Source organism: Hibiscus syriacus, unplaced genomic scaffold, assembly GCF_006381635.1.
Source record: "Hibiscus syriacus cultivar Baekdansim isolate YM2019G1 unplaced genomic scaffold, ASM638163v2 tig00001120_pilon, whole genome shotgun sequence".
Taxonomy (NCBI): domain Eukaryota; kingdom Viridiplantae; phylum Streptophyta; class Magnoliopsida; order Malvales; family Malvaceae; genus Hibiscus; species Hibiscus syriacus.
The window spans coordinates 2,279,924-2,294,188 of record NW_024061845.1 but is presented as its reverse complement, the minus strand read 5'-3'; the positions used below and the strand labels follow the sequence as shown (position 1 = coordinate 2,294,188).

At 33.7% G+C, this 14,265-nt stretch overlaps 1 protein-coding gene and 1 pseudogene across 1 annotated transcript; both read right to left on the bottom strand.

Moving 5' to 3' along the window:
- Positions 1-1,614: 1,614 nt before the first annotated feature.
- Positions 1,615-7,854, bottom strand: LOC120123552. The gene is made up of 5 exons (XM_039142406.1): positions 7,613-7,854; positions 7,424-7,479; positions 4,033-7,325; positions 2,225-3,505; positions 1,615-2,083 (listed from the first exon to the last, which is right to left on the bottom strand). The coding sequence occupies exons 3-5, from the start codon at positions 7,279-7,281 to the stop codon at positions 1,766-1,768; spliced, it is 4,848 nt and encodes a 1,615-aa protein (XP_038998337.1). The 5' UTR covers positions 7,282-7,325; positions 7,424-7,479; positions 7,613-7,854; the 3' UTR covers positions 1,615-1,765.
- A 2,524-nt stretch (positions 7,855-10,378) lies between these two features.
- LOC120123564 lies at positions 10,379-14,198 on the bottom strand (annotated as a pseudogene).
- Between the last annotated feature and the right edge of the window lie 67 nt (positions 14,199-14,265).

The window sequence follows — 14,265 nt, the reverse complement described above, 5'->3', positions numbered from 1 at the left end:
AGGAATTGTTGCGGGGAAGATTCGAACCAAGGTCAATAGGATGGTGATCTCAGGTACAAACCACTCGGACAACAAAAATTCTTGGCATGTATTTACAATATTTTTATATATTTTGTTATTCTTAATGAGAAAAAAATGAAGTCAAAATGAAAATAGAATGTTTCAAACTGAAACTTTTCCACTGGTCAAAACATATATTAAAAGCATAAATACAACATTGTTTTATATGTTATTGATTTTTATTAATGAGTGTAATTTACTCTAATATTTAATATAAATTTTGCATTTATTTTTGTTATTATACATAATATTTATTCTTTTAAAATATGAAAATAATTTTATACTGTTTTTAATAATTTGAATTAGATTATGAGTTTTAAATTTTTTAATAATATTTTTATTAAAAACAAAATTGTTGTAATCTAACTATAAATTTTAAAAAATATATATTAAAAAAACATATTCTTTTTGGTATGATGTTTAAAATTATCACAAAAAATGTATATATATTTTAAAGATTATCATATTCTTTTTAAGATTTTTTTTATTTAAAACAAAAATGTTATAATCAAATAAAAAATTTAAAATTAATAACAAAAATAAATACAAAATTTATATTAAAAACATAATATTAAAAAGCTGTAATCTAACATATTTTTTTTCAAAGATTATCTAACTAAATTAATAACTAAAAGTTTTCTAACTAAAAATTAATCATATATAGAACAATATTAGCATTTTAATTTCATATGTTTCTTTCATTAACTGTAACAGAATATATAAAACATATTATAACTTCGTAGCAAGAATTGGAGGTGGTTGAGTGGTTTAGGCGCGAATCAGTTCTCCTCTTAGCCTTGGATCGTAACCACACAGCAACATTTTATTTTCTCCAACTGAATAATGGCACATGTCATAATGTAATTGGATGTTAAATTTATTTAATTTAATTTAAATGATGACTAAATTAATAGAATGTGTAAATATTGAGGATCAAATATACAATTATGTCAATTTTATTAACTGACACATCACCCTCCGTTAAAAATTAAAGTTCGGTGGTTTGATTCAAGCATTTAAATAGTAGTGGTCTGATTGAAAATTTTGAAACGTTGGTGGTCAAAATGATTTTTGACCATAGTTTGGTGGTCTCTCGTGTAATTTACCCTAAAAATTTTAGTTTATTGGTTGATTATTCAGGTTAATCAATTTAATTTCAGATAATCATGTTTTTAAAATTTAATTTTTCTTAAAGAAATTAATTTGTTCACTTTTAGCATCTGTTTGTCGGTATCAAAACAGAACCCCCGGGCATGACAAATCATGTGAGAAGGAATATCAAAAGGAGAAGCTGGAAATCCATTGCACCATAATTCATCACTTTTACAAACAGAATACAATAATTTATAAAAAAAAATATTTCAAGGACCACAATCAACTCTAAACCTCAAACTGGCTAACATGGAGAAAGAAAAGAAATCAAACCAAAACTCATTCTTGAAGAACTCAATCAATCATTCAAAAACTCAACGAAAGAAGACCAGACTAGGAAACCCAAAAACTCACTGGAATGGAAAGGGGGAAAACATTTTCAAAAGATAACTGGAAACGCCAAACTATATTTTGTTGTTTTCATTCCGAATCACTTGAACTCGAGCTGGAACTAGAACTTGAGTTGTGGGATTTTGTCTTTTTACCTTTAAGTTTCAGATTCGACTTTTCAGATGATTCTTCATGTTCCTGTGTTGGGTTACCAGCAGCATTCTCAGGCATTCTCAGTATGTTTCCAAGAGACTGCATTTTCACCAACTTCAACCTCTTTAATTGAAACCCCATCATGCTTCTTGGAAGAGTGCGGTAGCTTAGCCGGATTAGATTTGAGGCCTTGTTGGTAAAAGCTATGTATATCCTCCAGGGATCTTGCCTCGACAACAGGTGATATTGAACCGATATCGGTATGAACCTGTAGGTTCCCAATCATACTTGGAAGAATGACTTCCTCCACACCTAGTCCTTCATGAAGTTGTTTAAAAGCCAAATCAATGTCTTCCATTGATTTTGCTTCGAGAACAGGTAGTGCCACCTTAGTCTCCGTCTCTATTTCTTCCATATCCTTGTATTCATTTTTTGGTTCACCAGCAGCATGTTCACTTGTTCCTTGAATACCAGAGACGGCATTACTACAATCAATCTCTTTAATAGGAACCACGCCATGATCTGCCACCTTGGTCTCCGTCTCTATTTCTTCCATATCCTCGTATTCATTTTTTGGTTCACCAGCAGCATGTTCGCATGTTCCTTGAATACCAGAGACGGCATTACCACCATCAATCTCTTTAATAGGAACCACACCATGATCTGCTCCAGATGAACGTGGCATCTCACCTAGATTAGATTCGGGGAATTGTTGAAAAGTGTTATGTAGGTCCTCCAGAGATCTCGCATCAACAACAGGGAAATCCGAAATGGTATCTGCACCACCCTGTTGATTCATAATCATACTTGGAAGAATTACTTCCTCAACATCAATTCCTTCATGAAGTTGCCTAAAAACCAAATCATCGTCTTCCACTAATCTTGCTTCAAGAACAGGCAGCTCCGCATTGACCTTAGTCTCTATTTCTTTGTATTCATTTTTTTGTTCAGCAGCAGCATTATCATGAATTTCTTGAAAACCAAAAACCGGCTTACCAACTTCAATCTCTTTAGTAGAAACCTCACAACTTTCTTCAATACCAGAGAAGACATTACTAACTTCGATCTCTTTGTAAGAAAGTACATCACAATGCTCTACTTCAGATGATCCGTTCCTCAAGTCCGTAGAATGTGGCAGCTGATCTGGATTAGGTACTGGACCTTGTTGCAAAGCATTATTTACATCCTCCAGAGATCTAACCTCAACAATGGTTAAATCTGACTTGGTATCTCCATGATCTGGCAGATTCTCAATCATATTTGGAAGAAATACTTCCTCAACATCCATTCCATGAAATTGCTTAAAAGCCAAATCAAGATCTTCTACTGATCTTGCTTCAAGAACAGGCAGTTCCACATTGGTTTCGTTTTTTATCCCTGTATCTTCTGGTACCATTGCAGATTCAGTATAGGTAACACGAGATCCCTCTGGTAAAACCATTTCCCCAACAATGAAGTCCCCAACAGTGTCCAATTCAGAGAGTATAGCTTCATCAATTTCTTTAATCTCATTGACTTCACTATTATTTTCTTCAACAACACGAGGGGCATATACTTCCACATAACTAAAGTGTTCATTGGGGCCCTCCCTTTCAATTTCTTTTAAGATCTTCTCCCTCAAATCTTCTTGATCTGTTGGCAACGTATGTTCGGGACTCTCAGAAGGCAAAGAAGTAGATTCTGAAGTCATGGAAGAGAAATTTATTGAATGTTTGTCCTCAGAATCTTGATCTTCATGCATATTAAAGTAATTGTTGACATCATTTGCTTCCCTTCTAGACTCGATTGCAATTATAGAATAATTCACCTCCTGAGAAAATTCAAATATATCAAAGGAAATTTGCACATACATAATGCAGCGAATCATCTAAAATGCAGTATTTAAGTATACATGCAGTGACAACATTTCCGACAATTCCAGTGAAAAATTAATTCAGTAATAGGAGTTTCACATAATCCATGATGAGATAATTCAACATCATTATTTGACACAAACATGGTATTGTTGTTTTCAAATTAGCTCTTTCTTCTTCTGGTACATACAGTATTAAAGATTATTTTTGTACAGCCATCAATCCCGTACTAAAAATGAAGTGGTGAAGAAGAAGAATAGAACAGATGATCATTTCACTTCCTCCGGAATCTAAGCTAGCAATGAGAAAAATCACAACAGAAGGGTCTTATCCAAGGAGACCAACATAAGCACTAGTATTGAATAAATTGAAAAAAAATTATTGAAGACAAAATATACAAAACAATTGATAATATTATTCTCCAAAGAAGTATGACAATTAGGTGAAGGAAATTTAAACAAATATAAGTGATTGAATAACTTACCTCAAGCTGCTTATCATGTTCATCGACCGGCAGTTCATCTTCATCGAACAACTGCAGTCGTTTCTTTGATTCTGATGAAGGGTTTTCACTAGAAGACATGTCTTGATAACAAGAAAGTGAAGGAATTCCCTCCACACTCATCTCGAAGTCAGGAACTGTACCAGTCTTTGAAACAGAAATCGGTGAATGGATTTGATCCATTTCAAATTCCTTTTCTTGCTCCTCCCTGAGGTTAGCCTCTGATGGGTGAACATGTTGAATTTGAGCCACGACTACGTAACCTGGCTCCTCTGCTGTGGATGAAATTACATCATTGGAAGGCGTATGCTGGTATGTCAAAGCCATTGAAGACAACTCCTCGCCCTTATCATGGTGACCATCAACATCAAGATTAAAATCGAAGTTCGACAAATGCATTTGATCGCACTGAGTCTGGATGAGCTCATCTTGCTCAAACGTAGTGTCTTCCTTTTCAACTACATGCCTAGTCACCGTTTCAGCTTCCACGGATTCATCAGGGTGCATTTGATGTTCTTGTTCTTCAGGTGAAGAATCCTCAACTTCACCCATTCCTTTGTCAACAGCAAGAGTAATCTCTGCATCGACGCTCAACAAGTCCACTGGGTTCTGGAAAGAGCTTTCTTCCTTATTTGGCACATCTTCGTCTAAGCTCTTGTCCGAAGATGAGCATGCCCCTCTTGAAACATATTCAACAACAGATTCATGAACCGTTGATACATTATGATCAGCAGAAGTGGAAGAAACCCCTGTTGAACCATTAAAAGTAACATCATGCTCACTAATCTCTAGCAGATCCCGTGCCTTCTGTTCATTTATATTAAGTAAATCTGAGGAGCAGGCATGAATCTCTTGAACACTAGAAGTATCCTGCTCAGCCATCTCACAATGTGCTTCACATTTCTTATCAACAGATTCAACCAACATTGAGGGTGAACCCATTTCAGATATCTCAGCTCGTATGTCAGAAGAGACAGATGAAACTGATAGAAACATCTCAACTGATGGAGGATGAAAACTAGAATAAAAAATGGGATCCGTGTGTTGATTATCACTCACTACCCCACTTGTAAAATGGAACTCTGATTCCTCAAATGATGGTTGTTTAGAAATGCCAGATTCATTAAGTTCATGATCTCTGGGTTCAAAACCTGCAAATTTGTCTCCCCTGCTATCTGATATCTTTTCATCGATTTCTGATAACGATGACAAACTTGATCTACTGCTATCCTCCTCCTCATCTGGCTCGGTTCTGGGATGAATTTCGGTTGCATTGAATTCCACATGAGTAATTGCTGGTGCTCCATCTCCCAATGTTACCTCAACCACATCATGAGGAATAGAGAGAACATCTCTATTCTCAACTTGGTCTACATCCAAAGACTCAAGTTCGTCAGAAGAATGACTCTCTTGTTCATCATCGCCAAAACGGTGATCTTCATTCAATATCAGTTCAGTTTCTCGAGAAGCATCTTTCGTATTTGGCTTGTTGTCCTCCTCATCCACAACTGAACTCACTGATTCAGAATCAGGAACAGAGCTCAACTTTGACTCGCTAACTTCACTTGACTGCCTCTGGAATAAGGAAGGGCTAGCTCCTTCCGATAGTAATTGCCCTGGAACAAAATAAGGTTTCCACTTAAGCTCTTGCTGAGGAACACCTAAAGAAGATGATCCAACATTAAAGCTTTCATGTCTGCAGAAGAAGGCATCTCTTCGGGAAACAGTTCCCCTTTGATTAAAATCTGAAAACTCTTCATGGAAACTGTCTGCTTTAAGATCAGGTTTTTCCTCGCTTGAGTCATAAGGAATATCAAAAGGGTTTCTTCGGGGCTGCCAATTGGATGGAGCTGACCCAGGGATGGGAGGTAACCCGAGGTCACCATAGGAATCATATGGAAGGTCAAAAGGGTTACCTCTTGAGGTTGAAATCGGTGCTAAGTTTAGTGGACTATCACCACTATCAAAGTCTATTAGATTCGTCTCGGCCATCAATCTAATACTTTTCTGGGCTCTTCTCCTTGCCATAAGTTTATCCAATTGTAGGTTTCTTTCAACTTCTAAAGTCCCTAAATCCATGAGATTCTTCTGATCATCCTCTGTCCATTTAATCGCAGATTTACTTTCATCCTCTTTATCTCCCTTTGCTCCTTCTCCCACCTCATCATTATCTCCCTCTCCCTCATTTTCTAATTCATCTGACTCAACACTTTCATCATTACTACTACCACAAGAACTCTCTGAGGCAGCGTCCGAACCATCACGAGACAAATGGGCAGGCTGTGTAGCTTCTGAGCCCAAAAGTGGATGCAACTCGTCAAGCATCAGATTTATATCTGCCAGTGAAGCATCAGGAGAAGAACTCTCAGCACCGTCAGAACCAGAATCCGAAGATTCACCATTGTCGTCATCTTCATCATCATCGTCCTTACCACCATCACCAGCATCATCATCACCCGCAACACATTGCCAAGAAAAGACCAGAGAAGAATCCAGTTCATCACCCCTTGGATGATCAATAACATCGTATGTGAGTTTACCATCAACCACTTCGAGATTCCTATCTCCTACTTCATCTGCCAAAAGATGTTGACTCTCCTCAGCCTCCCTCATGCTTGACACCCGTCCACTCTCTAGCATCTCGTCCCGAATTTCATTTATCTTCTCCAACAAAGAATGACTCAACAATCCCTCAACTTCATCAATCACCCCATTCTCACAATGAATATCCCTAGAATCCAAATCATCATTGACTAATGGTGTATAAAGAACCGGACCATCACCTTCCCCAACTCCATTGACCTCATTATTGACTAAAGTAACTTTCTCATCGGCATTCTCTACTATATCCCACCCATTCACTACATGTCTTTGTACAACAAAACCATCATCAGTAAAATCTCTTTTGACAACAGTGTCATCCTCAGCAGCCCTAGTTTTCAATGGTGAAACTTCAGGAGTAACATTCTCTTCTTCTTCTTCGTACATTTCGGGTATGTTTGGTGACCCGAAACTCAAAAGGGTACCAAGCAAGACAGCAGTGCAAACCAAAACAGGAGATGCAGTAACGAAAAAGGAAAACAACAATGGAAATGATCTATACAAAAATATTAAAAAGAAAACCGAACCAACCAAAAATGGATGATTACAAACAAAACTACGGCATATTTTAACTGATATCAACATATATTTCCTAACTTTAACTCCAAAGTCCATTCTTTCAAGCCCCATCTATCTCTCTCTCTATATAAATTTATTTCTTCTCAATTTCCAATCTGTTTAAAAAGAAAAGAAAAGAAAAACAAATTAAAAACATAGCAAACCATCGGATCCAAAGGAAGCAAATTCATTAAAAAGTTAAGTGTGAACTCACCTTAGCGCTAGAATTAAATGAAACAAAGAGCAACTAAATGAAGATCAACCCAATAGCTGAAAAAAACAACAATTAAGAGTTTTTTTAGTAGTGAAATTGCTAAAAAAAGAGATAAAATTAAAGCAAAACTGAAAGTTTCTCAATGGCATAAAAAACTAAAACTTTCAAGAAAGATATAACAAACCCAACCTGGAAAAAAACTCAGAAAACCAAGTCTTTGAAGCTTAAGAAATTGAAACCAATGAGATTTTCAAAATGGGTTAAACACAAAGCGATCAGTAGCTAAAAATAAAGAAAAAAATGAAATCCTCTGGGGGGTTTCAGCTTTTCGTGCTCTGATTTTTTCACTTTCTTCCTGGCTTACTTTTCGATGCCTTAGCAAAACAGCGAAGAAGTTGTTGGCAAGGGTTTGATTCACTTTTTCTGAAATTCAATTGTTTTTTTTTTTTTTTTGAAAAAAAATGGTGGATTGGGGTGGCACGAAAAGAAGAGAAAGATAGAAAAAAGAAAGTTCTAATTATATTATTCTTTTGTTTTTCTTCTCTTTTTACTACTACTGCACACTGCACACTGCACACTGCACAGTTAGGGTCTTTTCCCATTGATTACATAAAATAATAGTATTTTAGTCCTTGTCAAATATCAATTATTTAATATAAATCCTTTTGAAGTTATTTTATTTTATTTTAACCCCTCCAAAACGTTAAAACTTTTAATTTGCCTAGTATCAATTTCCTGGCTTCACCCATGTCTTTAGCTTTAATTTTTAAAAATAATTGTCTTTGTTGTCAGATGACAGATGCTGTACTTTTTAAATTTATATTATATATTTTTAATATGCTGTAAAAGAACCTGGTAAGCCTTTAGTTATATTGACAAAAGTACAAACATTCAACCGACCATGTGTAATGTATTATTTTCATTCTGCAAAATAGAATATACTAATTAATTTATTTATTTCCGATTCCGGCCTAGCCAAAGTAGTCTGACATGTTTATTTTTTTTATATCTTGATTAATAAGAAAAATAAAATATTGACTTATTCTTATGTAGGAGCATATGTAAAACCAAATTTTGCCTTGAAATCCTTTTCCCTTATTTGCTTCGTTTTAATTTTAAATATCATTTTCATTATTTAGGACAATTTTGAAATTTTAAAAAATATTTTTATATTAATATTTAAATTAAAATAAAAATATTTTAGAATTGAATAAAAATCAGAAAGATTTATCTTTGAACACGACTATCTATACAAAATAAAGTAATCCTTTTAATCTAATAGTACGTTTGGTTCACATAATGTAATATTATCGGTGAGAATAAAATTATTGAGAATGTTGTATTTTGTGTTTGGTTCGTTTAGTAGAAATGTAAGATTATAATGTTTGGTTAAAGGAATAAAAGATTATTAAAATGTATATTTTATCAAATTCTCCTTATTATATATTTGTTTTTAACAAGTTAAATTCTACTATATTATTACTATAATTAATTTATATATATATATATTTTAAAACTTTTAAATTCATAAAATTTATATAATTTTTTTACAAATTTGAAAAGATAAATAGGTTTAATGAAAGGGTCAAATTTTATTTTAACAAATAAACTTCATATAAAATTCTAATTATGGATTTTTTTTGTAAATCTAAAATAGTTTAATGATAAATTTGTAATTTAACCTTCGTAGAAATTATTTTATTCAACGACAAAAGAAGAATATTTTTGAAGAAAAAAATTAAGGACATTTTAGTCCAAAACGCCTGGAATGTAACATTACCTAAGGGAAGAGGGGTGTCTACATTTCCGGTAATATACTCCCAAAATACCATTGTTGGGAATAACTTATTACCGAGGCTGAGAATATTGGCCAACAAAACGAGGGAATGACATTTCATTCTCCCGGTAGTGTCATGAACTAAACGCCCCTAAATGGGTTACATATTTCGTCTAGTCTTTCTCACCGAATATTAATTTGTTAAATTAAAAACTATTGTAAAAACTTAATTTTGATGAATGAAATGATTTTTTTATAAATTTTAATAGTAGAAAATTTAAAAATTAATATAATTTAATTTTAAAATTAATCTGATAATTAATAATACTACATTAAAAGATTATTTTTATTCGATTATCGTTTTCTTTCATCGTTGTTTTTATTATTATGTGATTTCTTAGATTAAAAAATCATTAAGCTATTTTAAAAAAAAAAAATTCTCGTTCTTTCTCTCGATTCAAATCTTCTAATATCCCAAATTTCGACCAAAACTAAAATCAATTTTTTTTTCATTAATCATCGTCAATCATATGAAAATAAACTATATTAATCTTCTTATTGGACAGATCTTTTACACCATTGGATTTAACCAACGATCGTACCATTCATAAAAGAAGTTAACTATTTTGGTGGTTGTAATGACGGTAATGAAAATAAATGAAAAGTTTAATAACGATACTACAAGTTTAAAAAATTCAATGACTTCAATACAACACATCTAAAATGGAAACCATGAAATATCAAATAAATATCAGTAAAACACTTAATAAACAATACAAATATAAATAAAACAGATATTAAAAATGAGACTATATTAAATACTCGTAATTTTTTGTAGTATATATTTAATCTCTGCATGATGCAGATTTCTTAACGGCTAAACATAATAGATATAATAAAAATATTTCAAGTATAATTTAGGTTTTAAATGTTGGAGTATTCAATGAACGACCCAATTTGTACGTTCGGTAGTTAATACTGTTGTTTAATAGTTGATATTTTTATATAAAATTTCTCTAATAGACTTTTAAATTTGGACTAATAACTACAATATAATAATTATATTAATTTTTTAAAAGAGATTCAAACTTTAAATAAACTTAATTTGAAAGTTCAAGCTCATCTGATGCAGTTAATCCGTTGGTTACATTGAAAGATTGAAGCCAAGCTCACTATCTGCATATGAAATTTGATTGCTCAAAATGTTAAAAGAGTAATGAAATCAACTCGAAACTGGATTGAAACGTACCGCTCAAAAAACTCGAAACCGGATTGAATCTTTCCGTCAACTTGCTTGTTGTACTTGTTCCTCAACGGCTGATAATCTGCCTTCATCCGAAGCGATAGAATCATGATCTAAATCCGTCGACTCCTGCTGTGATTCTGACAAAATTGATGAAGGATAAGAATATGGCGATGAACAACCGGAGCAAACGGAATTCAACCTTTTGATGTCATCCTCCTTCATCTGTTGAGCATATGCTTCGTAATTGAACCCAGCTGCGTTTCTCCCACCAAATGCAACATCCAGGATATTCAAATCGAAAATTTCTTCGACTACTGTCATGCTCTTTGGATCATCAGAGTAGACAAATTTTATTTTCCTGTATGTCTTGGGCTCAAGGAATGGCTTTACCATCTGTCACCGAGTTTCCATTAAAACCACATTAATATCATGTAAACAAATGAGCATCTCAAAGAGAAAAAAAAAAAAAAAGGAACCATCAAGACCGGGAAAAAGAATTGTATGACAGACAAACAGAATACAAGTTTCTTTCTACTCGGGGACTCGGGTGTAAATGATGGATATGAGGATGTGTCCAACATGGATATGATACGACTTTTTAATTTTTTTTCAATGTATTTCAAGAATCTTCAAGAAAAAGAAAAAGATGAGATAGAACCACATGGCATCTAATTGCCTTTTCTCAATTTAACACAACAAAGGGATTACTAATTACACCGCTATCTCATATGTATGGTCTAGCTTAGGGGTATAATCGAACTGATCCGAGTTCCATCTATAAAAATATCGACTTGAAATTCAAAGCTCAAAACTTGGCTTGAGCTCAATCGAGTTTCACTTTGAAAGTTTGATCTCAATTTGAGATAAAGGTTGAAGTGTTCAAGCTTTCTTGATTAGTCTCGTTTAGATTCCCATGCTTGACTTCAAACTCGAAAATTCGAGTTTGAACTGAAAATTCTCAATACTGATTTAAAAAGAAAAAGATCAACCAGGCTAGTGAGCTAGTCGAGTTGATCATTATGGTACTGAAATTCAGTTCGTTCGACAGCTCGATATTGATTGGACAATAACTGAGTCAAATTCAAATACCCGATGATGAGCTTGCTAGTGTCCATATCATTTGAAAGATAATTTTAAAACTATCGAAAATGCATATTTTGATATAAAAACAACAAAGTTTTGGAATTTTTTGATCTAAATGAGTTTTGAAATGAAGAATAGGAAAGTAATAACATACCGTCCAGAAAGATTCAAATATTTTTGGTGGATTATAGAGGATTCCTATGCTCAGTCTTTCTGGATAGTGTTCCTGCAAGATATTAGCAGTTTCCTTTGTCACCTTAACAGATATGCTTGCCATTGTCCACCCTTGGAAATAGACAAGCCAAACCATCTGCTCTTGATCTTGGGCCATATTCATTATAGCATTTTCTATGCAATAAACCAAGTATTTGATCTGCTCCGTTGGTGAGTTTGTATTCTGAAAAGGGAGAACTTGTCCGAATTCATGATAATTATCACGATAAAAAAAAAAAACTAGAATAGCAACGTATGAAAAGCCAGATAATTCATTGAGCTAATACCTGGAGACCGGGTCTCATGACAAGAACAGGCCTCCCAAGTTTGTCACAGTAATTAGCTCTGTATATTTTCCCTGTCTCGGCTTCTTTAGCAATATCTTCCTACAGGCAAAAGAAAATGTTAGTCTCAGCAAGATACTGATGTATGCCAAACTTCACACTAAGAGGGAAAGTATGGCTAACAATAAGCTCAATCTCACAGGCAGCTGTTAATTATAGCTATCAAGAGATCCATTTCTGAAACGACTCTAATTTCAACCAGCAGACTGAGGCAGTTGAACAGATCAAGTAAACCTGTTTAATCTCTAACAATAACTTAGCAATGTGCGGTATTGTGTGACTTTGCAGATCTTTAAGAAATCCAAAATTTATTGCAAAAATGTTCTGTAAGAAAGAATAGGATACGAACCCATCGGATTGCCTCTGGCTTGTATTGAAGTCTCCAATTCAACGTTTCTTTTAACATTTTGCTTGCTTTTTTTGTACTCCAGTTCCTTGCTCTGAGGAATCTTAGTATTGATGCTTCCGAATAAAGTTATGGTATTTTGTCAGCTACTGGGCCGATTAGTTTCCTAACATCATCAATCTGAAGTGAAGTGAAGGGCATCAATTAGTTGGAGACTATTCAGTTCAATTAAAATTTTGCAATCAACAATTTCGGTGTGAATAAAGTATAATATAATATAATATAAATTGTGTTATTTTAATACGGGTTCGAATAAGAAACAAAATTATGATCACAGGTAGGGCTGTAAATGAGACGAGACAGATCGCGAGCTACTCGAGATCGACTCGGTCAAGGCTCGATAAATACTCGGATCGAATGAACTCGAGCTCGACTCAAATTCTTAACGAGCCGAAACGAGCTACTTGATACTCATCCTTTCTTTGGAATAATAACTTGATTCACCCAATTTTCGTCTCCATTGCTATAGAACCTTTAAGGCACAAAGATATTAGGCAGCTACAAGGATTTTTTTCACGGTTAGCTTAAAGCCTCTATTGACAACAAATGATCATTAGTTCATGAAATAAAATGCATAAGAAAATTTCTTATTGCTTTCTGTTCTGAACCCTACCTGAGATAATAGCAGAAGACAAGTCCATCGATATCACTAGAAGCACATGGAAGGCTTCATTTTCTTATCAATAGTAGCTAAATGATAAAGCAAAAGTTATAATATGGTTACTCATCCAGAGACACTATTAAATCAATCCACAATATAGTCGATATTGTTTCGAGAATTTTGCTATTAAAATGTACCTTTGCTTGTTGTTCGACAGGGGACAAAGACTTGTCGCTAGTTCCTCGTTTCAATTGTATAGATGACATTTTCGAAGTTAACAAAGCTGGGCAGGTCAAAATGACAGGATAGAACCTATAACCATGAATGAAGTACATACTAAGAACGGTAGAATGCAGCATTCAAAAAGAGCCAAAATCCCAGAACATATATATTCATTTAGATTTCAAAGCTGAAAAAGGACCAGCGACTGTCATGATTGAATAATTGTGTACCCTAATAGCAGATATCGAAGAGTAATTAATGATAATAAAAAGAAAAATCATATATTCTGAGTCGTAATATGATAAAATTAAATACAATAAAATAAACAGATATTCCATCCTTCAAGAATTGTCAAAATTGAATGATGTCAACCTTTTCAATTATTCAGTTCCAATATGAAAATTTTCAAAATTTCCCATGAAATGTTGTAACTTTGGGATATCATTGTGGTTCTTCAATGAAAAAGAAATGAAATTTAGCAGCATCCAACGAAAATTATAGCGAAGTACGATCTGATCATAAACAAAACATGGAAAACTAAAAACTTTTGGAACCAAAAATTCACCTTCTGAAGCCTGTTCCTTAGCAAGCTTGATTTATTTGATCAATGAATTTGGCACCACAAATAATCATTACTGCACCTAAAAGAACCCACATCAGAAACAAAACATACAATGAATTATAAAGAAATAAAACCCATAAATTTTATCCAATGAATCAAAACAACCTTACAGAAACCACAAAGAAAAAATGGACGAAACAGTTGGAACCCAATTGAGATAAGAACGAGAGGAGACAGCTGAGAAGATCAAAACCAAAGAAAAAACATGAGAAGCTTACGGCTTACCTGCATGGAAACTGAAAAATTGTTCGTGGGAGAAGATTTGTGATTTGCTTTTATGTTGAAGAAAAAATTATGAATAAATAAAAATAATTGAGGGGGGGGGGGG